The sequence below is a fragment of the Annulohypoxylon maeteangense genome (assembly GCF_022496945.1).
Source record: "Annulohypoxylon maeteangense strain CBS 123835 unplaced genomic scaffold GGS22scaffold_6, whole genome shotgun sequence".
Lineage (NCBI taxonomy): Eukaryota > Fungi > Ascomycota > Sordariomycetes > Xylariales > Hypoxylaceae > Annulohypoxylon > Annulohypoxylon maeteangense.
The window spans coordinates 28,868-54,705 of record NW_025953253.1 but is presented as its reverse complement, the minus strand read 5'-3'; the positions used below and the strand labels follow the sequence as shown (position 1 = coordinate 54,705).

Genomic DNA, 25,838 nt, shown 5'->3' with positions numbered 1-25,838 from the left:
ATAGATGCCACTATCACCATTTTGCGATTGCGTAAAACGTTCGCAGTCCACTTTCCTTAGTCGTCCTCTCGTTCCTCGTTCTCGCAAAAGATTCGGGAATTCACGTGGCCTAGAACCATCACAGCTGTAAAAGCGAGAATCACGTCCTCCCAAGGATCATTACCTAACACGTTAACACGTTGATACGCGGACTGTCCCTCTTCTTTAAGTACTTATCGGCCGACTTAGCAAGTTGAAGCGCTTACTCGCATAAAACCTCCGACGGGTTACGAACTATTGGATTAGAGAGCACCACCAACTTCGTTGTCCATCTCCGTACCTAGTAGACAAAGGCCCTAATCTACATACGTAGTAGATGTATATAGGCTCGGATATATCTCCCAAAATATGACGACAAGAACAGAGAAGTAAAGCTGGGGGATATCGAATTAAATACTTACCGTATATCATTGCCACCCACAATTTGTCGAATTGTCGATTTTCGAGATTAAAGACGAAAAGCGCTCCACACGTCGCATTGTCTCACCGTTGCATCGTCTCATCTCTACTACCCACTCTGGCACCTTACCTACAGGTTCCCCTCCTTTCAAATCTAGGACTTTCGACCCTCTCTTTTTTTCTCGCAGATGTTAATAGACTCCCTTCAGCCTTATTATCCTGGGAATTCCTACCTTGGGCTGCTTGGCCTACCTTGCCTATCAATTAACTAGTACATATCTACCTACTTACCGCATATCGTACGGCGCATTTCCGTACAGACGTATAGATCTGTACGATACATTTACACTGCCAGCTTGTTCTAGCGTGGTCAGCTCCATCAGCCACAGTGGACTCGAATAGAGCGGACAAGGAATAGGTGAATAGGTTGGTCGACGGAACGAACTCTGATTGATCCTACTTGATGGTACCGTCCCACCACCAGCTATTTTCTCACATTACTGGACCCCCAAATCAAAGACGTCCCGCCTCTCTTTATTAATTCAAGTCCTTTACACAGTACCTAAGGTCCTAGGCCTAGGTTGAAGGACCTCACACAGCACCGCACCCGCACCGCACCGCACTGCAGAAAACCTACATACGACCAAGACCAAGACCAAAACCCAAACCCAGGACTTTGTTTTTGACAGGATTGTACTTGTACAATTTTACAAGTACCCACGCACATCACTGTCACCTGTACATACCTACATTTGGCCTACCTACCTGCCTAGGAACTTGGAACTAACCGTAAAAGCTCACGCCTTGCTCGGTTATTACTGAGCTTTAGGCCAAGGGACGGATTAGGACAAGGGACTGTTTTCCTACGTCCAGGGCTATTCCATACACCTGGAAGACCTAGCAGCAGCTGGAGGAACGCGCACCGGTGCCCGCTTCTCACGTCGCTCTTACACTTCATGTGGGAGACGATCCGACACCATCCTAACCGCCTCGTTTCCCGTCTTTCTTAGGATTGTCAGCACAGCACAGCAGCAACCTTAGTTCCCTTGCTCAGCCCAGCCTGCCTTATCATAACCTGGCCTAGCGAAGCAAGCGTAGTGAATCCCACCTCAATTCAGAGATCACACCTTGGGAAAAGTCCTTCCCATCCATATTTGTGATCCTCTTTTTTTTATTCCCTTTCCCTTTTCTTCTTCTTTTCTTCTTTTTTTTTCGAATTCTATATTCCTTATGAATTCGTTAAATTTGAATTCCCGCTTCAAGCTAGGACTAGGGAAACGGAAATCCACCGCCAGCATCCCCTCTAGCTCGCCTCCTGACATACCGCGGCCTGCTACATCGACCCCGACCCCTCCAGCTCAAGCTCAAATACCGCAGCAGTTCCCACCGAACCAAACTCTACCCTACCCCCATCCCGGTTCCGCCCCCTCCATAACAGCATCGTCTTCCCAGACGAGCCTCCCGATAATGAACCATCCCGGTGCTGGACCTCGTCCACCTAGTTATACTCCAAATTTTCAACCTCAACAACCTGTCGGTCGCACAAGTCCTTTAACTCAAGGTCCTACTCGCACTCCTCCATCTCAAATGGTCGGCGGTCCTCCTCCCATCAATACCGGCGCTCCCGTGTCAGGTTATCCTCCTCAGATGCACATCCCACCGGGCGCGCAACCTCCTCCTGGAGTTCCTGGCGGTCCACCTGGATACGCTGGCTACCCACCTCCTGCTCCTGCTCCTCAGCCGACAAACACCATGCAGCCTTACGGTCGACCAGCCGCTGAAGTTGAAGGGAACAGTCGGAGTAAGGCTCAGTTGATTGTCGGAATTGATTTTGTATGTTCTCCTGTTTTATCTCGTCGTATCCGTACTTGTCAGAACAGTTTTGGCTAACTATGCGAAACATAGGGCACAACCTTCTCCGGTGTCGCATTTGCATTTGCGACCAATAACGAAGCGAAGGAAGACATCATCACAGAATGGCCCGGCGCCGGATCGTACACAAAGCAAAAGGTAGAGAACTTGGAGGATATGAGATAATCAATTATATGGCTCCAGTAGACTAACTTTAGACAGATTCCAACTGTTTTGTACTATGATCAATATCAGAAAGTCGTTGGATGGGGTCCAGATATCGCTGATGCTCTAGCGCCGACAGGATACCCGAAGCCTGGCGTCCAGAAGGTGGAATGGTTCAAACTCCAGCTTATGCTGTCGGGCAACACCTACATCGACCCTATCAACTTGCCTCCTCTACCCCCAGGAAAGTCGGAGATCGACGTTGCCGCGGATTATCTGTTTAAGTTACGACAAGCCATGCGCACGGCGCTGCAGAAGACTTTGGGTGAGGTGTTCAACCGAGAGGAACGAAATATTCGCTACTACCTGACCGTGCCGGCTATCTGGAACGATGCAGGCAAGGCTGCTACGAGAGCTGCCGCTATCCAAGCCGGTTTCCTTAGGGACGAGAACGACAACAGATTGACGCTTGTCAGTGAGCCCGAGGCTGCATCGCTCTTCTGTGCTAAGACCGGTTTGCTTAACCTGAAAGTCCACGATGCTATCCTGATTGTTGATTGCGGTGGTGGTACTGTCGACTTAATCGCTTATGAAGTCGAAGATGAAAATCCCTTTACCGTCGCAGAATGCACGGCCGGTTCTGGTGACTCGTGCGGATCTACGGCTCTCAACAGGAATTTTAGTAATATTCTTCGGACTAAGATCCGAAAAATGAAGCTACCTGACGGATCTAAAACTGCTGGCCGAGTATATGCAAAATGCATTATGGATTTCGAGAACCGAATTAAGGCCGATTTTAGGAATAACGGCCAGAAATGGGCTGTCGACGTCGGTATTGAAGCTGAATTCCCTGAGGCCGGCATCGAGGAAGGTTACATGACTTTTACCAACGAGGAAATCCTTCAGTGTTTCGAGCCCGTTGTGAACCGAATCCTGGAGCTTGTACGAAACCAAATTATCGCGATCCAAGCCCAGAACCGGACACTACAAAATATCCTAGTAGTCGGTGGGTTTGGCGCTTCTGAATACCTCTTCCAGCAGATCAAGCTTCATGTTCCTCCTCAGTTCCAGTCTAAGGTTGTACGACCTATGGACTCCGTCGCCGCCATCGTGAAGGGTGCTGTTACTGCTGGTATTACTGAGCGTGTCATCACGCATCGTGTAGCCCGTCGCCACTATCTTATGGCCACTCTGCAGCCATTCAAGGAGGGTTATCACCCCGAGGCATACCGTGTACCGTCGCTGGATGGCAAGGACCGATGCAAGTTCACACGGCAAATTTTCGTACAAAAAGGCCAGAAGGTCAAGATTGGTGAACCGGTCAAGGTTTCATTTTTCCGACAGGTGGCCCCCGGTGCTACTCTCATGTACGAAGATATTCTGTACGCCTGTGACGAGGATGTCTGCCCAGAGTATACTAAAGATCCTCGTAAGTAGCCCGATTTCTGCTTAGAAATTTCCCTGAAAGCTAACACAACCTGCAGGCATAAAGGAAGTAGTCACCCTTACATCCGATCTATCGCGTAAGAACCTCGAGAAGGACTTTGAGCGTATGGACACGCCACAGGGTACCTTCTACAGAGTATATTTCGATATCTACCTAACTCTGGATGGTTCCGAATTTAGCGCCGAATTAGTCTGCCAGGGAGAGGTTATGGGCCGCTGCAGATCTAGATTCAGGTAGAATGGTCGCGATAGGGGAGGTGGATGTCATTTATGATTAGGGTCTTCTAAACTAACGTCTTCGTCTACTTCGATGCTTTTAATAGCCTTCAAATGATACCTCGTTATAAAAGAGCAACAACGTACCCGAATTAATCGGCGATCTGGTAATGCGAGGGAGGAAGAATTGTTTCTTCTGCTGATCGGCCATCGTCATTTACAGAAGCTTCCCTTCTATCGAATTGAGTTGGCGAGAAAGGTTTAATCATAGCGAAATCGATATTATTTGATAGGTTGATGGACGAGTTAAGGGTTGCATGAACGGTTATACGTCTGCTATTAGTAGACCTGCAGGCAATTTAACAATTTAGTAAAATTCTGGCCATGATAGTTCGGTTCTCATTACACAACTTCGTGATCTGATATGTAGAATATTTGATTCGTTATGGTCGTGGAAAGTTTAGAGTATTATTAATATACTTAGGTAGATAGATCAATAACATTGTAAGGGTACCTACCTCGGTCTTCATGGAGGTAGGTAATAAGTACATACTAATGTGGTTTTTACTCGAATCCACGGGTTCTGGTGAGAAATCGGGGATATCCGTGGATAGAACAAGGTGTACGCGCGATGACATCGATGGCGATGTATTGCACGCTTGGACCACCTGGTGATATGGTTTAAACTTGGGGAAAGTAGGACAGGGCGGACAGGGGTGAGTTACCCCTGACTATTCCGGCAAAAACCTGGTAGCCAGTTGTAACTGCGTCATCGCTCATTCCTCTTTCGATGGATGTCACATCTCCCTCGCTTTTCTATGTCCAATACCTAATAGGTCTGCTTAGATCTACCTCTTAGAATGGCCTTCTTCAATACCGTCAAACCTCCTTGAAGGTGTATGCACCTTTCCTATCACTTCTTCACGTCATTTTTAGGATATTTTAACCTTTGTATATATTGTCAATTATCGAATCAATACCTAGTCCTCTTCTCCGCAAATACTGTTCCTGCTTGGCCCTGCGCTTCTCATCCGTTGGTAACCAATATCAAGGAGAGATCTTCACGGGAGATACTTGACTAATCCCGGCGATCTGCTACCTTGATATTGTTCGTTGTACGTCACCAGTTACCAGGTCTCTTCTTCGAAATCAATATATTCGAATCGATTACCCCGAAAACTAGGCCTCGAATCACATTAAGACACCACTGTATTCATTACCAAAACCATCTTTAAGGACCCAGGCCGAAACTTGTACTTGTAACGTCACGTTCAACGACTAGTGATTTTCGACAAGGCTCTCGAATCCTTATGGCTGTTGTCGGATGATGCGCTACCTATTTGCTATACCTTTCTACCAAGACACATTATTCATGCCCCGTTAGGTGATCTATCTATACCGGCGTATGAGAATATTCGAAGTCATCTGGAATATATGGCCGGCTCTACGAGAGCGCGTAAACACGGTACCATGTTTAAATGGCCGTGGGGATATAGTCATCGACATGACCCTCCACGGGCCACGTCGTCACTCGTTACCGCTCTCTTTTTATCGTCGTTGGTTTCACAAGCAGGCGCTGTTGTGTACCCGAGCAACCACGAGAAATACAAGTTTGACTACCTAGGCCCCAACCGACGATACCTAGGAACAAGTCGCCCCTTTACCAAGCGCGACAATGCAATCCCATTAATCGTTACCAACAACTGCGGAGATACGCTATGGCCCGGGATTAGTACTCAGCATGGCGATCCACCCGATTCCCACGGTTTCGAACTCGCACCTGGTGAGACCAAATCTCAGACTGTCGGTCCGACATGGCAGGGCAGAATATGGGGTCGTACGAACTGTACCATCAGTGGGGATACGGCGACGTGTAAAACAGGTGACTGTTTTGGTAAACTAGACTGCGAATACGGTGTAAGTCAAACAAGGGAATAAAAACATTGTCTTGGTAACTAATGACGGGATAGGGTGCCGTCCCCGTTACCCTTGCCGAATTCAACCTTGCAGGCGGCGTCACAGGCACACAAACCTTCTACGACATTTCACTCGTCGACGGTTATAATCTGCCTCTAGGGGTGGTATACCACCCAGCAGATAACACAACCTACATTCCACCAAATCTCGTGAACCCCTCATGCATCGGAACGCCCGGGTATCTCGCTGCCTTCAGTAAGACTGGGCTCACCTACACCAACTCATCCTATCCCATGCCGTACGAGGACATACAGTCCAACACGGACCTCTCGAACTGGTGTCCCTGGGACCTCCAGGCGTTCCCGCCGGAGAAGCCCGGCGACGGCGTATACCCGTACCCGGACGACAACCTCGAACGTCCGGTGTTCGACCCGTGCAAGAGCGCGTGCGCGGCAGACAAGGCGCCGGAGGACTGCTGCACGGGCGACTACGACGACCCGTGGGTGTGCGAGCCGAGCCAGTACTCGTATAACGCGAAGGCTATGTGCCCCGACGCGTACAGCTACGCGTTCGACGACCAGACCTCCACGTTCGTCATCCCCAGCGGCGGCGGCTGGGAAGTCGTCTTCTGCCCCGCTGGACGCAGCACTAATATCCTCGCTACGTTCACTGATGAGCTACACTCTGTTGCGGCGGGGGGACCGGTGACGGGTGAGATGAGGCTTAAGGCTATGAATTTGACTTATATTGAGTCGAAACAGAGGAGTTTGGCGGTGGGGTTGAGAGTGGGGATGAGGGTGTTGGCTGCGGCTGTTGGGTTAGTGGTTGGGGTTGTGGTGTTGTGATTACCTGAACCCTAGGTATGAAATAGATATGAAGAGACGATGGACGAGACACAAACTAGCGTTAGAAATGGCTTTCACTCTCGTCATGATATACCCATTAAAGAGAAAGACGAGGAGATGGGAATGGGTTATGAATATGGAAATTGGAATGGCTCGGAACGTAACGAGCGGTTGGGTTGGAGTGTAGATAGACTTGGGTCGCTCTACACAGAGAAGTGGGTTGCTGGTGACCTTCTAGAACCCGTGTCATACGTACGACCTTTGAACATACGTGTAATCCTAGGTAGATCATTGATACCCCGTTTCCTATAGATGTTGATGGTTGTGATTGTGTGATATTGGTATGTGAGGGCTATGGTTAACTAAGAACAGTATACTTGGCCTGTAAGTCTACAAACTCCTTTTGGTTTGTATATGGTTTGTTCACTATAAGCATCTTGTGCAGAGTATCAGCTGAGTCATTTAGATGCATGTTGTGAATGCCACGTCCTAGGCGGAAAGAGTCAAGATAGTAGGAATAAAAAGCCTTTCTAGTCGCTTAGTCTTGATGGATAATTGCTAACATATTAAGCTTTATGCGATATCAGAAGTGTCGTTGAAGATATTTTGTTTGATTGTTAGACTTTCCCTTAACTTAAGGTTGCGGTTAGGTAACGCGCGTGGACGTTACTGCATCGTGATTGGACCACCTGCTTAGCTAATATTCGATAGCGCAATTCTCGTTCTATTAATAGCTGGAATCGCGCAAGTGATGATTCCGATACCCACCCTTGTCATTTATTTACATTAAGAAGAACCCCAGTTTGTAATGTGCATTGCGGATTCGCGGATTCGAGACCCATACAGACCTGCAACCTGCAGACCGTAGACCCGATGCAATCTTGATGCAACCTCGAGCCAACAAACAACGACAGCTCTCCTTATCCGCGTCTCGTCGGGTGACCGACGAACGCCCACGCTTCTCGATTCGATTCTCGATTCCGCCGGAGCTAGCGTCACCAACGTCACCAACGTTACTAGCATCACCGGCGTCACTTACATCTATAGAGAGGGGCAGTCATCAGGATGTGTATAAGAAATGCCTATCATTGAAAGCACCAGAGCTGTGACGCGCTGGACCACTCGCATAATCCCGCTATTTCTCGTTGGTGTTATCAGCTATGCTACCTATGTCGTTGTCGGCAGGGTCTGTTGTGGGTTATAGTCTAGCCTCTCGGGTTATTTCACTAATTCGCTAACGAATCCGCCATCTAGCTAGCTACCTCATCAACAAGCGATCCGAGCTCGGGCCAGCCATCGCTATCCTAGTTTTATATTTCCTACTCCTCCTATTGATGATAGGCACCTATATACGAGCTGTCATCGCCGTCCTTGTCGATCCCGGAATTGTACCCCTCGGACCAGTAGCGATCGAGCAAAGGAAGAGAGAAAAGGAAAACAGAAGACAAGGGATTCAGGGACATGATCTCGAGAGCCGACCTTACTATGGAGGTGTCGATTTGGATCCAGATAGTCCTGGCTTAGAACAATTCTATACAAAGGACGTCTTCATTTGCGAGAATAATGGTCGACCTAAATGGTGCTCCCATTGTTATAATTGGAAGCCAGATCGTGCCCATCACAGTACCGAGATCGATCGATGCGTCCTTCGCATGGATCACTACTGTCCCTGGGTTGGTGGCATGATCGGGGAGAATTGTGAGCTATAATTCATTTTACCCTTCACAGAATTAGAGGTATACTAACAGCTCATAGCTTTCAAGTTCTTCGTGCAGTTTACTTCTTATACTGCTTGCTACTGCGCCGTCGTCCTTGGTGCAGCAGCCTCGAGTCTCCGCAAGGAGATTAACGAGGGGTCTTCGTTGGATCCTCATTTCATACCCATCATCGTGTTGGCTGCATTCTTCGGACTCTTCACTTTCCTAATGACCGTAACATCGGTGCGATACATCTTCGCCAACATGACAAATGTCGATATGCTTAGCTCTCGCACTAAGGTGCACCAATTGGCCGTTCGCGTGCCCCGTGGTACCGAATCAACGGACAAATTCACCGTAGTAACATATCCTCTTCCGAAGCTAGAAGAAGTGACGAACGGCCGTTCGAATGACACGGCACGACCTCGGGCGGTCGAAAGCAGGGGCGCGAGCCCGCAGCCGAATCGTGTCAGCCCATCGACCCGCGATGATTTAGCAACCCGAACTTTTGCGATACTTAGGACGGAGCCCGGGGAAAATCCGTGGGATATTGGGGCATGGAAAAACTGGCAAAGCGTAATGGGCACCAATGTCCTCGACTGGATCCTACCCTTCCGAAGATCGCCCTGCGCCAACCACGAGAGTCATGACAGCTTCTACCCCATGGGCAAGGTCCTAGCAGACGTGCTTGCTAGATATAACCTCAACGATCTCGCGATCAACAACGGTGTGGGGCTTGAGATGAAGGAGCTCAGGAAAGGAAATAGGTCTTAGATGTGAGCGCAATTGATACCCCCCCTTACTTTAGGCATTGGAGTTTGAGGTTTCGACGGACTCGGGATCCCGCTGTTATTAATTGTGGAATTCTTAACAATCGTACATTTATTTTAATAGCAGCAGTGATAGCACGCGTAATGATATCTTATTCGAGGTATATGCCTAGGAAGTTGGCATTCAATGATACATCTCTAGATGTCAGATAGTCCTTGGATCTCCAATCAGGCTATAAGGTACTGGGATACACTTACCTAAGGAGCCGAATACCGGGATTGGATATGCATTATCTCCAACTTCATTCCCCAATATTTCAACGTCGCTTAAGCTGAGCATCTTCGATAGGTATCCGGGGAATGCCAAAGATTTCATGATTAATAGGGGTATGTATACGCGAAGATTACTTCTTCAATCAACTGATATCTGATATCTGACAATATCAAGGTCGCAGATTGATTGGCCTTTTTATCTCACCCAAGTAGGTGCCGACGAACCAGATGCGATCGATGCTGTCAGACTTCAAATTATCTTTTTCCACTTTCCCCAGCTTACACAACTCACCACCCAATTTAGGAACAGATTGTGCCTTATGCGTATTAAATATGCATTCCGTCTGTCAGACAATATGCGTTTAATTATAACCTTGAACCATATTCGAACCAATGAAAGATTAAATTCTTGAATTAATCTGGAATCCTGGATACCTTGAGAGGGAAACGACTCCCATCGAGCCCCAAATTCATGGTGGGACAAAATCGTCCCGGTTCAAGTCTGTCATACAAGAATCCACCTTACCTTCGAACCTTGAATCGTGGATAACTGGAATCCTCTACCCGCTACTAAGGTAATCCTCGTACCGAATAAAGTGAATGGGCTAAATAATAAAGCATGGAAAATAGACTTTTCCTCTTTTCACATTTCTCTTCTGTTTCTATCATTGGAACGTTTTGTTTTAACAACCGGTTGAACTTCTCATGAATTGAAATCTTGAAACCTCGAGGTCTATGAAAGAAAGAACGTGATATCTACCTAGGTATATCTGACAAGCAAGAAATATAGGAGTTGAAGATGTTGGCGCCTTTACATCCCGAATACAGAAGCATAAATAAAACAACAAGAAATGAAAGAACCCTTATAATAACCACATGAACGAACGAAAGTTTTTGAACCCAATCCCACTATGATGTCTAACTAACTTATGTTCTCTAGGTCTCTTCATCTTACACAATATAATGTATCTCTCGAGTCTTCGGGGCAATGAGCGCTGCATTTATTCAGGTTTGCAATCTGAACACATCATATGGCCACAATGTCTGCATAGGGCATCGTCTGGATTCCCGGCATGGTCGAAGTAGTCGATTTCGCTGCAATCACAGCAAATGATTTTCTTATCCGTTGGAAGGAAATCATTTTCAGACCCACAAGAGGCGCCGTTGCTGGAGCAGGGAGATTTTTCGTCGCACCTATGAGTCTGTTAGACGAGACATGTTGGAGGTTCCCACGGAACTTCTCACATTGTAGTTAAGCGAATGCGTAGTGACGTTGTGGCTAAAGTGAGTGTTGAATCTTGAGGAAGCAATTTAATAATGCTAACGATGCTAGTATAGATGCTGGAAGTTGATAGAAGATTGAATTCTCTGAGGTCTCTTGGTTTCCTTCTATCCAAGTTCTCATCTCACGAGGAATTCACAAGATCCTTATAGGGAGGAGAATCGTAGCCATGATACTACAAGTTCTGCAGTAAAGGAGCCGCACAGTCAGACTACACCGAACCTTCGCTAGAAAGACTTCGAAAACGATCCATTCCGTGTCTTAGCAAACCTGCAGAGCCTCATGAAATTGCACAGATTCTTCTCCCTTCTCGACATTCTCTGGAAACGTACGTCTTCTCGGTGACGACTGAGGCGATGATAGGATCATTGTATCACCTGGTATACTCAGCAGAGCAGAGAAATCAAAGATGCAATGCGATGGCTGTGCTACGATCGGGGACCCCTAGAGCAGAGAAATAACACCGCTACGGCCATCATGAGGTTAGGTGGAAGAAAGGAGTATGCCGGTCTACGACGCTGAAGAATATTCCCGAGCCAGCCTCTGATTTCGAACCTGGTTATCCACCAATGGGACTACGGGCAAAGACTAGATCTAGCAGGTATCATGACGAAGGAATTCGATAAAAAGGGGCTGAAAGTACAGGCGGAACCAAACGGCACGTCTTATCGGATATGGTTCATCGGGGTCGACTTCATGCACGAAATACGATCGATGAATGGATACCGACAGGCTGGGTCTATAGCACACAGAATGGGAATGACCTAAGCTCCTGAGCTCATGCCTGATTAAAATGGCAAGTGGAACAGACACCGGGAGCCTTCACCCTAAGTTGCTTTAAGGATCAGCCTGCATGACGATCATATCGCTCGCCCTCCTAGAGGAGCGTGGGATGCAGAGCGATGCGTCGAGAACTCACCGCCATCGGAACTCCATTGTCATTCTATGAATGTATGAAAGGGCGAGAACGCTAGTGGAGCCGCAGTGTGAGAGATCCCGTGAGCGACAAACAAGGTCATAGTCCTAATTTGTATTGCACTTTTCCAATTGCGGTCACCTTATCAACACCACTGACCTTATGTTCATAACAGGCCGTCGATGAATACTCCTCTGGGAGAAATATGATAGCTAAAGCAAACCACGCGCCTCCTTTATTGCCATAGTTGCTCTACTAACGACCTCAGATATCTTAGGCTCCTTACCTAGGTAGTCTACGTTTGCCAGAAACCCACGATGGGATCCTCAGTGCTGCCGAATCAGAGCTGTTTGTGGCCGAAATGTGCTGAAATGGGCACAAACAAACACCTGACACCCGAGCCTCGCAATGGATATATTACCCTGTTGCTTTCCCTTGGACGATCGTGAAGTAACCCAGATCTTAGTGAGGCGGAAGAGAAATCTCTAAAGATGCCCGTAATGGTGACTTGACCCGTCTGCCGAGACTGGGCGGTCGGATTGCTCGGTATCATGGTATTCTTAAGCATCTGGATACCCATTCGGCCCCCAATCCGTCACCTAGCCGTGTAAATGGCGGGATGCTATTATGTCACACGAATTGAACCCTATGTAGTAAGACCGTGACCCCCTGCCAATTTGCTTGTGCAGAGGAGGCTCCAATCTAGAAAGCCCCAGCAATTGTGAGAAGGGTATGACGCTGTAAGGGGCCTGTCCATCATCCAGCCTTACGGGTCACGACCCACAGTACTTCATCTGGGTAGCCCTAACGCTGGGTAACGATCTCTTGAGTCAATTGCACAGATATTAGGGGGACTGATGTCACATGATGAGTCTTACAGGCATGTAATTATGTGGGTGACGACAGGATGGTTAGGTAAGTCTGATAGGGATGTGCCACCGGGGTTTGGCCGACAGAGACCCCAAGAGGCGAGATTAAGGAAGTTTCTTAACCTTTACTCACTTCAATGCTGTGCTCTCCCGCGAGTTTTCGTATAACCACTAGGTCCCTACCTACACATGAGAAGATAATGTCACTTTGAAATATCAAACGAATACTACTCTATAATAGAGCGGCAACCATACAGCGACGAAAATATCGACTTACTGTGACTGTCGACGGAGTCGGTTGCGATAGAGATGGCAGTCCATGAACAAGACAGTGGCGGAGATCCTCCTTCGGTGATCATCAATAGGATCCCTCCTTTAGCTAATATGATGGGCTAACTTGCAAATGTTACTCGATTGTTTCTTGCAGCCGGAGAATTCTTCTAGAGCTATATGCTGTATGACCCAGAGTACCTCATGTCATCCATACCTGGGCCATTCAAAGCTTCACAATCGCCGTCCCTAACAAGCATATGTTCCTTTCTCATCAGCCACCATGCAAAGAAGATCGATCTCGTCCGCTCTATTACGTACTTCCTCCCAAGATGGATGGATTCGACGACATGAAGTAACTAGAATTGCTCTTTTAAGTCCCGGTAGGCGTAACTTGGCGACTCAGCTCCTCAGCTCGGCCTAATATGCCGGAGAACTCGGACAAACCCGAATCATGCTGCTATGCCGTAACCCTGTTTTTCACTTACAGTAGTTTGCCGCCTCTTCAGTTATACCGCCATGGCTTGAATAGGTCGCGAACCATTGCACATGGGGCTTGCAGTCCAGAGTGGATTCGGTAGCTTAGTCATAGATCTAGAACGCTTCCATCAGCGTCGGGTCATAGTAGAAGGGAATCGCGGGGGAAAATCGCTTTTCCCCGGTCTCAATCGTACATCCGTAAGACCATCCATACGACACAAGCCCCCTGTTTCGCCAAAAACACACGACGGATGAAGTGAATATAAGTCTGGGGTGCGCACGCTATCGTAAGGAGACAACTGGACAGATTGTGGGGATATGAATTATAATACGGGTTCCTATGCAGAGTATGAAGTTGAGATATTCGACAGACGGACTATTTAACACGTGGATAGAGTTTCTAGAAGAAAACATGACGTTTCTTCGTTCATCTCTGTTCGACGAATTGGCACTGAAATCTGCCTGCGACGCAATGAAACAAATACTCCTGACAACACCGTGGAGTTACATCGGGGTCGGACAGAAACGTTTGAACTGGGAGTGTTTTTTTAGATGATATTTTCTATATCAATCAGAGACGTATATCGGATGAAAAGTTATTTGTATATCTAGTATATTCTAGGTTGGATAACTTGCAGTATACATTTAGAGTTGTTAAAGAGGTGGTGATAATAGTATTAAGGATGTACAAAATCTTACTTGCTGATTAAGCCAATCAAAATGCCCAATTCATTCAAAAACCGCTAAAGAATAAACATAATTTGAATTCTAAAGCTTGATTCGTTACTTCTCGAACATCCGCAACCATGGGAAATGCCCGAGCTCCGAGGGTTATTGTGTCGCAACGAAACGTAGGGAAAAATCAACACTTGTCGGAGTTTCCGGAGTTCCCAATCGGGTTAATCTTCGAATTTTATCAATTTTTGTAAAAGCATATATCAGTTATAACTTACTTATACTTATAAAATAACGTAAATTTTTCTTTTTCGAAATATATATTTTTTATATTATATATAATATAATTTGTTTTGTTTTAAAATTTTAAAGATTTAAAATATCGGAATTACGTAAGTTTTCGACTTATATATTATTACGTAAGCCCATTAAGCCGGATATTTGGATTTATTAAAAAAGGTCGATTTTTAAAAATATTTAATTTTAATTTTAATAAATTTAAGAAAATTTCGAATTATATAAAATAGTTTTTTTTAATTTTATAACTTTATTAATTCGAAAATTATTTAAATTTAAAGCTTAATTATATAATAATATATTAATTACTTTTCGATTTAATTATGTAATTTTAAAGTATGAAAAGATTCGAACTTAAACTTAAAAAAAATAATTAATACGTTAAAAAAATTATATAATTAAATTAAAAAAAATTAATATATTAAAAAATATATTTAATTAAGTTAATAAATAAATTTAAAGTTTAACGATTATTTCGAAATTATTTATATAATTAATTAAATAAATAATTTAATAATTAATTTAATAATAAATTTAATAATTAACTTTTAAATTAATTTAATAATTAATTTAATAATTAATTAAATAATTAATTAAATAATTAATTAATAAAAAAATTAAATCGAAAAATAAATAATTAAATATAAAAAAAATATATTTAATTAAATAAGTAAATAAATTTAAAATTTAATTAACGTTTATTTAAATAATCCACGTATATTAAAACTTAATTTTAATTAATTAAATTAAATTAATTTATCGATTAATTTAAAAATTAATTTAAAATTCGATTTAATAAATAATTTAAAAATTAATTAAAAAAATAATTTAATATATTAATTATTAATAAATTTTAATTTAATCTTTTTTCTTAAGTTATATTTTTTTTTATAATTTTTTATTTTTTTTTTTATTATAATTAATTTTTATACTCGATTATTTAATAAGTTTTTTTAAAAGTTCGTTTTCTTTTATTTCGTCGAAAATACGGGTCGACGAAATGTTAAAAGCCGATTATTTAATAACAGCTTTTTTTTTAATATAACGTTAAACTTTTTTATAAATATTTAAGTTTTCACTTTAATCGTTTTAATTAATATTAATTTTTTTTATATTATTTATTTAAAAATATTTAAAATATATATTTTTAATTTTAAATATTTTTTTTATTTTTATAAAAAAAAGTTTTAAACTTAATAAATAATGATTTTTTAACTTTATATTTTACGTTATCGTTATAATATATATAATCGTGTTTTAAACTTATTCGTAATAACCTTAAATATTATAATAATTAAAGTTAATTAACTTAATTATTTTATTATATTATTAAGTTTTTTAATAATATTAAAATACGTTATATATTTTATAATGCATTAATTAATTACCATTTATATAATATTTATAATCGTAAATTTAAAACTTTTATATTCGAATGTTAAAAACGAATAATTTAATATATTATTAATTTAAGTAATTATTAATTTAATAAATAATTAACTTCGTAAAAAAGTACGTAAATATTTAAAAAAAATATTAAACGCGAAGGTAAAAAGTTTTAATAAAAAATTTAACGTTAATAAAAAAATAATTTAACGATTAATAAACATATTATTCGTTAATTTCGTACTTCGTTTTAAATAAATAATAATATTTAATAAGATTTTTTCGAATGCGTTTTTTATATTTTTTTTTATAAATGTAACTTTTATTTTATTTTTAATTTTATTTTTTTTTTTATTTATATTTAAATGCTTTATCGTTATATTTTTTTTTTCGATTTATTCATTTAATAATTTTAATTTTATTTTTTATTTTTTATTAAATTAACTTTTATTAATTTTTTTTTAATTTTTTCGGTAATTATTTTAAGTAAATAATTATATAATATTAAATTCGATTAATGTAAATGTTAAATAATTATATGTAAATTTAATATAATTAAATATTTTTTAAACGTTATTTAATATATTTCGAATTTTTTTACGAAAAAAAATTCGGTTTTTTTATAATTTTAAAACTCGAAATAATAAATAAAAAATTAAGCTATAATAATTTTTTAAAGTTAATTATAATTTAATTAACTTAATATTATTATTTATATTATCGTTTTTATCGTCGTAATATAACGAAAATGTTTTAATACCGGATAATATAAATTTTAAAAAAAAAATATCGTAATTTATTAATATTTCGAATTTATTAAAAAGTTTAAGTTATTTTTAATTTAAATCGAATAAATTTAATTATAAAAACACATAAATAAAAACTTATAAAAAAAATATTAATTACGTTTTTAAATTAAAAAATATAATTTATAAAAAAACATTATAATAAGTTATTATTAATATTAAAATTCACGATTAATTCGAACTTTCGTAAAACGTAGTTTTTTTAAAAAAAAACTTTTAACTTAATTTTTTAAATAACGTGATTTTTTTATTATAATAATAAAAATAAGTTTTAAAATAATTAAAATTTATAATAAATAATTTTTAATTATGCGTAAGTTAAATTATAAATATTATTAACGATATTATTTTATAATATTAAATTAAATATATTAAAAATTTTCGGAAATAATTTTTTTTATAATATTTTTTTAATTAAATTAAAATAGTTAAAAAAAAGTAAATTAATTTATTTAATTTAAAATATAATCGTGAAAAAAAAATAATAATGCGTAAAAAAATTACGTTAATATTTTTATAATTAATAAAGGGAATTTTATTATTTATATTAATAAAATAAAATAATTAATATTTTAATAAAATATTATAAGTTATATAAAACTTTATAAAATTTATTTTTAAATTTATTTTAAACTTAACTTATATAATTAATTAATATATATTATTTTTTTTTAATTTTAAGAATATATTTTCGATTAAAATTTAAATAAATATATGTTATATAATTTATTATTTATTAAATATAAAATTATTTAAGTTAAATTATTATTATTTATTTTAAATATTTATTAACGATATTATCGTTATTCGGTTTTTTTCGTAACGATTCGATAAATTTTTTTTTATCGAATTATATTTTTTATAAAAAATAAATTTTCATTATTATTAATATTTTTATTGTTAATGTTATTTTTAATGTTTAAATAAAAATTTTATAAATATATTTTTAATTTATTAAAAGTAAAAAAAATTTATTACTTTAAATATTTACGTGTTTTCGTTTTTATTAAATATTTTTATTTTTTTATTATTCGTTTATAACGTTTATTTTTAAACTTTTAAAATTACGACTTTTAAAAATTTTTATCGAAATATTAAATAATTTATTATTAAAATTAATATTAATAATATTTAAACTCGTAATAAACGTTATTACGAAAAGATTTTTCGAATATTTATTTAAAATTCGTATACGTGTTTTAATATTTTTCATTAATATAACGTTTTTAAAAATGTTTAAACGAATAAATGGGTCCGGTACGATAAAAGGATTATTAAACGAAATTAATATATAAATAAAAAAGTTTAGTATAATAAAAGGATTATTAAAAAAAATTAACGGACGAATAAAGTTTAAAATAATAAGGAAATTATTAAAAGTAAAAGATTTTATAAAGGAATTTATTATTTTTTTTCCTTTTAATATAATATTTATTATACGTTATTAAAATTTCGATTTTATAATTATAACGTTTTATGAAAAGTTTTTTAAATTTTAAAATAATGTTAACGAATTTATTTTATTAAACGAACTTTTCAAACGTAAATTTTTTTTTAAAATAACGATAAAAATTAACGATTTATTTAAGTTAATATCGTTTTCGTTTTTAATAATAAATATATATATTTTTTTTAATTAATTTAAAATGTAATTAAAATAATAAATATATTATTTACGAAACTTAAAGGTTTTATTTTTAATTATTATTTAAAAATAACGGCGGTATATAATATCGTTAAATAATAAAAAAATATAAAAAAAATAAAAATCGCGGTTTATTATATTAACGTTACGGATATTTATAATTTAATTAAAGTAAAATTAAAATTCGATGAATATTTTATAATTTAAAAAAGAACGTAATAATTAAGTATTTATAATTAAATAAAACGTTTTAAAAAGTAAATATATTCGCTTATAAAATAAATAATTAATTTATTCTTTTTAAAAAAAGATTAATTTCGAATTAATTAAGTTTAAGTTTTTAAAATTATATATATTATATTAAAAAAGCTTTTAAAGGAATAAAAAACTTACATTATAATATTTTTTATAAAAAAACTTAATAAAGTATTATATTTTTTTTAGCTTAAAAATTTTTTAAAATTAAAGCGAAATATTTATAAATTAAAACTTTTAATAATAAAAACGATATTTTTTTAATTAATATTTAAGTTATTAATATTAAATATATGCGTATTTAATATAAAATATATATCGCGAATAAAAACGTTAATTTTAATTTATAAGTTATATAAATAAAAAAATTACGTTTTAATAATATAAGTAAAAATTAAATTATTAAATTTAATAATTTAAAACTTACGATTACGTATTTTAATTATAAAAATTAATAAAACGAATAATATATTAAAATTTAAGCTTATAAAATTTCGGGTAAAACCATTACGTTTAAAACGAATAAAAATAAAAAAAATAAAAAATATCGTACGGGGTAAAGAAAAAAAGTTTTTATAAAAATATATTTTAATATAAAAAGAAATATATAAAATAAAACTAAGAAAAAAAAATTACATTATATAAAATTCCATATATTTATTATAAATATAATATAATTTTTCTTAATTAAATATTTTTTTTAAACTTATTAAACGTTAATGTTCGAATATTATAACGTAAATCGAAATATAATAAATTTTAATTTATAAAATTTAATTTTATATTAATTTTAATTACGTTTATTTTTAAAATTTAATATATGGTAATATTACGTTAAGCTAAATTATAATAAAATAATTTATTTAATATTCGTATATATTTTAAAAAAAATTAACTTTTTCGTTACGTATAATTTTTATATATATTTTAATAACTTATATATATATTTTAACTTTAAAAAGAAAAAATATTATAATATTATATTAAATTAAACGTTAAATACATTAAACGTTAAATTTTATTATATAAATTAAATTTTAACTTTTTAACGTTTATATATAATTATATTACTTTTTATATTTTTTTTTACCGTTAAAATAAATATACGTTAACATTACTTATATCGTTAAACGAAGCGATTTTTTTTTAACTTAATAATTACGTATATTAAATATAAGCGAAAATTAAAATAAATATAACTTAAATTTTTATTAAAGGCCGAGTTAATATTTAAAAATAACGAATAAGAAAATAAATTTTCTAAGAAAAATATATAAATAATTAATAAAATATAATTATGTAAATAACTCGTAAAGAAATAATTTATAAAAAAATACTTAATTATATAATATATATTAAAATTAGTTTAAATATATAGCTTTATTATATTAAATAACATTTAAATTATTTATATATCGTATTTAATTATAAATATAAATATAATATATTTTATTTAAAATTATTAAAATAAATATAATATATAATAATATACGAAAATATTAATAATAATATACATGATTTTATTTAAATGTTTTAAAATTTAAATATTATAATTATAAAAGAAAAAATAATAATATTTAATATAAAAACGTAAATTTCGATATGTAAAAAAATAAGTTAAAAAAAAAAATAAAATAATATTTTTTACGAAAATATAAAAATAATAAAATACATATATAAATAAATAATTAAATAAAATATTAAACATTTTAATTTTAAAATAAACTATTTTTCGTGTAATATTAAACTTAATTAACGAAAGTTAAATTTTTAAAATTAACTTTATTTAAATTAAAATATATATTATTATAAATTCATTTAATTTTATAAGTTTTAAATAATAAAAGATCGATAATTTTTATTTTATTTTTATATATATTACGTTATTTTTTTAAATATTTTAACTTATAATTATAATTAATTATATTTAATAAAGCTTAAAATAATTTAAAAACTAATTTAAAAATAACTTATAACTTATATTTATAAATTAAAAAATATAAATAATAAATTTCGTTTTTTAAAAATACGTTTTATTTATTAACTTATATATATAATTTCGATTTAAAATATATAATATTTATTTTACATTAAATATAATTAAAGTTAATTTTTAATTAACTTTATTAAAAGAATATAATTTAAAAAATAAAGAATTAACTTATAATTTTTTAACTAAATTAACTTTCTTTTTTATTAATAATAATATACGTAATAATATAAATATAAATAAAACTTATAACGAAAATAATAAATAAAATATTTTTAATTTTATAACTTATAAAATTATAAAAAATCTTATAAAGGTAATAAAAATAAACTTTAAAATAAAAAAACAAGTATTTACATAAAAAGCTTTCTTCGAGTTAATAAGTAATAAAAATAAAGTTTAATATATTTTAAACTTTTAAAAAATAATTTAAAACTTAAATAAGTTATTAATAAAATAATATCGTTTATATTATATATAATATTATTTTAATAAGTTATAATTAAAATTTTTAAACTTATTTTTAAAACGAATAATAAAAAAACTTAAATTATTATTTTTTTTAAACTTACGAAAAACGTTATATTTTTAAAATTACGATAAATGTTTTTTAAAAATATTACGATTAATTTAAATTTATGAAATTTACGATAAATCGATAAAAAAGAAAAAAATGTTATTAAATTATTAATTATTAATGTTTCGAATTTTTTATTAATATTAATTTTTAAAGGAAATTTTATAATTTTAATTATTAAAAAAACGATTTTTATTTTTAAAATGTGTTTTTAGTATAATTACGAAATTTATTTTAAACTTAAAAATTAATGAGTTTACGAATTTATTTTATAAGAAAATAAAAAATTATATATTTATTTTCGTAAACGATTTATACGTTATAGCGAAAATTTTACTTTAACCGATTTAAAATATATTAAATAAAATACACGTTATTTAAATTAACTTAAATAAATCGAAGAAAAAAAACTTATTATTTATTTTAAAAATGCGTAAAAAAGTTATAATAAAAACGTTAATATAATTTAAAAATAAAAACCATTTATATTTTAATATAAAATTAAACGATAACTTTTAAAAATAATAAAAAAACGAAGAAAAAATCTTATTACTTTAAATTTTACTAAATATAACATATATTAAAAGTATTAATAAAAAAAAAACAAAACGAGCGGGATACGTATTAAATTAAAGAAATAATATTTTAATATTTAATAATAATTTTTTAAATATAAATTATACGAAAAATCCGTAAAATCTTATTAATTTTATTAATATTAATAACGATATTAATGTTAAAATAAACGAAACGTATTTAAATAAACATAGTTTTATAAATAATAATAAATGATAAAAAGTTTTTAACGAATTTAACGAAATAATATTATAAAATAAAAACTTAATAACCGTAAAATTTTAATAAAGTAAAAAAAAAAAAAACGAACATAAAAATAATAAAAAAAAAGGATAAAAAAAAGATATTTTTTAATAAATATAAACCGAAATTTTTATAATAATATTATTGGGATTTTTTAACATGGAAATAAATTAATTAAACGATATAAAAAAAGCTTAATACGTTAAATACGCATTAACGGGAAATAATAAAAAAAAGAAAAAAAAAATAATAAAAAAAATAAAACGAAAATAATAATTAAATTAACGTAAAAAAAGTTATATGTAAAAATATAATTCGAATTATAATTTTTATCGTTTAAAAATCCGCATTATTTTTTATTTATATTTATTACATTATTATTTTATAAATAAAAAGGTTTAATAGTTTCGAATAATAATTAAAAACGTAAAATGAAAATATATAAAAAAAAAAATTTTAACTTAAAAAAATAAGTCGCATTTCGTTACGTTAAAATAAATAAGATTTTAATTTATATATAAATGAGCTTTTATTTTATTATAACATTACGGGGTAAAAATATTAATATATTTTATATTTTTATTTTTAATTTTTAATAAAATTATTAAAAATAATAACGTTAAAATTAATAAGGTTTAAACGAAAAAAACTTTATTTAAAAATATATGTAATATTATAAAGTTTATAATAAGAAAAAAACTTTTTAAAATAAGGGAATAATTTAAATAAAAAAAACTTATTACGAATTAACGAATGAAAAAATTAATTAAAAAAATATTTATATATAAATAATAATAACCGTTAAATAATAAAGAAAGGATAAAATAACGAAATAAAATTAAAAGTTTAATTATTAAAAACGGAATATTAATTATTTAGTTTATAATTAATTTAAACGATTTATTATCGTTAATTAAAATTTAAATAAAGAAAAAATTTAAAGGTTTAAAATATTATAAAAAAATTAAAAAAGCTTTTATTAAACTATTAATCGATAAGTAAAAATTATTACTTAAAAAAGTTAATTAAAATTTAATGAGTTTTATATAATAATTTTATAAATATATAAAAGTTTTTTTTTAAAAAATAGTGAGAGTAAAAACGATAAATAATATATTTAAATTTATTAATATATATTTTAAAGTAATTAAAACGAATATAAAAGAAGCTTTTTATTTATACGAATTTTTATAATATTATAAAAATATTAGTATTAAAGATTTTATAATAAAAATAAATAAATCTTAAAATGTTATAGGCATGGTAAAATTTCTAACATAAATAAATGAACATTTTTAAGAAAATTTTAATAAGTTTATTTTAAAAAAAAAATTAAAATATGAAAATAAAAAGTAATTATTTGAAATATTATAAAACGATATAAAAACTTTTAAAAAAGAATAAAAAAATAAAGTATAATTCGTGGTTATCGTTTTATAATATTATTAATATATAACGATATATTGAAAATATAATAATAAAAAGAAACGAAGCGATTTAAATATAAAATATTAGTTCGGTTAATTATAAGTTTTAATTAAAGTAATTTATATAACGTAAAATAAAGTTTTAAAAATTAAATAAAAATTAAAAAACTATAATCGATTTAATAAAATATTAATATATGTTTTAAAATATAATTATAATTTTACTTTTATTTTTATTAAAATAAAAACATTAACCTTTATTTATTATATAATAAACTACGTAATAAAAAATTACACGTTTATAAATTAAAAATATATTTTAATAATAATATATATCGAAAATATAAAAAAAATAAACATTTATATTAATTTAAAAAATAAAATAAACGTTATTTAAAGTTTAATAATTAAAATCTTTAATCGTATATTTTTAAATTAAAAAATTTTATCGATAAAAATTTATAATTATATTTTAAAATACGATATATGTTATAATTTAAAAAATAAATAAGTATAGGTTTTATATAATATAATATATTAAATAATACGATAAAAATGATTACATTTAAAAGAATTAATTAATATTAACTTATATGAAAATATAAAACTTAATATTAAAAAAAAAATTAATATCGAATTAAAAATTATAACGAAGTTAAGTTAAATAAATGCTTATTTACATTGAAAAAAAACATTTTAATATATATGTTATTAAAATTATATATTAATAATTCGCATTATAATAAAACTAAAAAAAAAATAAATTAAATAATATATTTACTTTAATAATAACTTACGAAAAAACAAATATTATTAATATATATTTAAAAAGATTAACGTTTTAATATTTTTATTAATAAAAAGTTATTTTTTAAATTTTATTAAAATAAAAATGTATAAATAAATTATAATAATTAAATTAAATTTATTTATTCCTTAAAAAAAATTCTTTAATAAAAAAAATAAAACACTAAATTAATTTTAAGAATAATATAATAAATAATTACTTAATTAATTAAAATTCGTTAATAAGAATTTTAATTTATTACGTAAATTAAAAAAAAACGTAACATAAAACCGAAAAAATTAAGAAATAAAATTAAATAAAAATATATATACAAATTTAAAAGATGGTAAAATAAGTAAAAAAAAGTTAAGCGGGGAAAATAATAAAAAGAAACGTAAAAAAAAAATGGAAAACTTGGAATAATTTTACGCATTTTTATATAATATTTTTTAATGTTTAAATAAAATTACGAAAAAAAGCGCATTATTATTTAAACGTAATATGTAATATTTTATTTAATATGTTTAAGTAAAAAGGGTTATAAAATTAAAAAATTTCTTTTTAAATTTAAAATTATATATTTATTATAAAATGGTAAATAATATAAATAAGAAAACATTTAATATAAATAAATATTGGAATAAAATTAAAATAACTTTATTTAAAAATATAAAAAAATAAAAAAACGTATTAAACTTGTTAAATAAAAATAAATAACGATAAATAATAAATAAAATAAATAATAAAAACGAATTAATTTAATAATATTAATAAAACTTAAATATAAATAATTATAACGATTTAAAAATGAATAAAAATAAGTTTATAATAATTTAACGCTAAATAATACCTTTAATTTTATTTATAATATATTAAAACATATTAATAAAGTTAATAATTAAATATTATTTAAGTAAAACTTAAATAAACGTAATAAAAATTATAATAAAAAATAAAAAATTAAACGAAAAGTAAACCACATTTTTAAAAATCGTTATAAGTTATTTAGATAAGATAAATAACTTTAAAAAATAAGATTTAAATTAATTATATATTATATTTATATAATTATTATATTATTTAAGAAAAAAAAAAAGAACGGGAAAAAATATAATAATTAAAGCATTATTATATATTTTAAAAACTAAAAAATTACGAAAAAAAATTCGAATAATAGTAATATTAAAGAATATAAAAATATATATAAATAAAATAACGATTTATTTTATTATTAAGTTGTTTTTTAAAAGAAGTAAGAAGTTTATATTAGAGAAAGTAATAATATGAAAAAATATAAATATTTTAATTATTAACGAATATAATATAATATTAAGAAAAGATTTATAAAAAATTAATAAATAATTTAAAGATATTAAAAATTGCCACGATAAAAACTTTGAAGGTATATTAATCGTAATTTTATACGGTAACTTTTATTAATTCGAGCTTATTTAAGGATAACTTTTTATATATTTAAATACATTAATTTTAAAAAAAATATTCGATAAAATAAAAATAAAATTTAAATTTAAAGATAAGTAATATTATTTAAGATATTAATTTTAATAAAAGTTTATATCGATAATAATTTTAATTAAATAAATAAAAACCGCGAATTTAAAATTTATAATTATATTTTATTATTTTAAATAAAGTAAGTAAATAATAAACAACGTAATAAAATTAAATAATAAATTAACGAAATAAAACGAAATAAAGTTTAATTAATAAATTAAAAT

General features: G+C 31.1%; 3 protein-coding genes across 3 annotated transcripts; 2 read left to right on the top strand and 1 right to left on the bottom strand.

Moving 5' to 3' along the window:
- The first annotated feature begins 1,417 nt into the window (after nt 1-1,417).
- On the top strand, nt 1,418-4,349 carry GGS22DRAFT_121350 (actin-like ATPase domain-containing protein). The gene is made up of 4 exons (XM_047958240.1): nt 1,418-2,271; nt 2,344-2,448; nt 2,512-3,883; nt 3,939-4,349. The coding sequence occupies exons 1-4, from the start codon at nt 1,669-1,671 to the stop codon at nt 4,136-4,138; spliced, it is 2,280 nt and encodes a 759-aa protein (XP_047819767.1). The 5' UTR covers nt 1,418-1,668; the 3' UTR covers nt 4,139-4,349.
- Nucleotides 4,350-7,860: 3,511 nt separating this feature from the next.
- Nucleotides 7,861-9,512, top strand: GGS22DRAFT_121316 (zf-DHHC-domain-containing protein). The gene is made up of 4 exons (XM_047958239.1): nt 7,861-8,071; nt 8,133-8,576; nt 8,634-9,351; nt 9,476-9,512. The coding sequence occupies exons 1-3, from the start codon at nt 7,957-7,959 to the stop codon at nt 9,347-9,349; spliced, it is 1,275 nt and encodes a 424-aa protein (XP_047819766.1). The 5' UTR covers nt 7,861-7,956; the 3' UTR covers nt 9,350-9,351; nt 9,476-9,512.
- Nucleotides 9,513-10,342: 830 nt separating this feature from the next.
- On the bottom strand, nt 10,343-11,068 carry GGS22DRAFT_159346 (uncharacterized protein). The gene is made up of 2 exons (XM_047960782.1): nt 10,864-11,068; nt 10,343-10,812 (listed from the first exon to the last, which is right to left on the bottom strand). Coding segments are annotated over exons 1-2 (195 nt in total). The 5' UTR covers nt 10,866-11,068; the 3' UTR covers nt 10,343-10,619.
- Between the last annotated feature and the right edge of the window lie 14,770 nt (nt 11,069-25,838).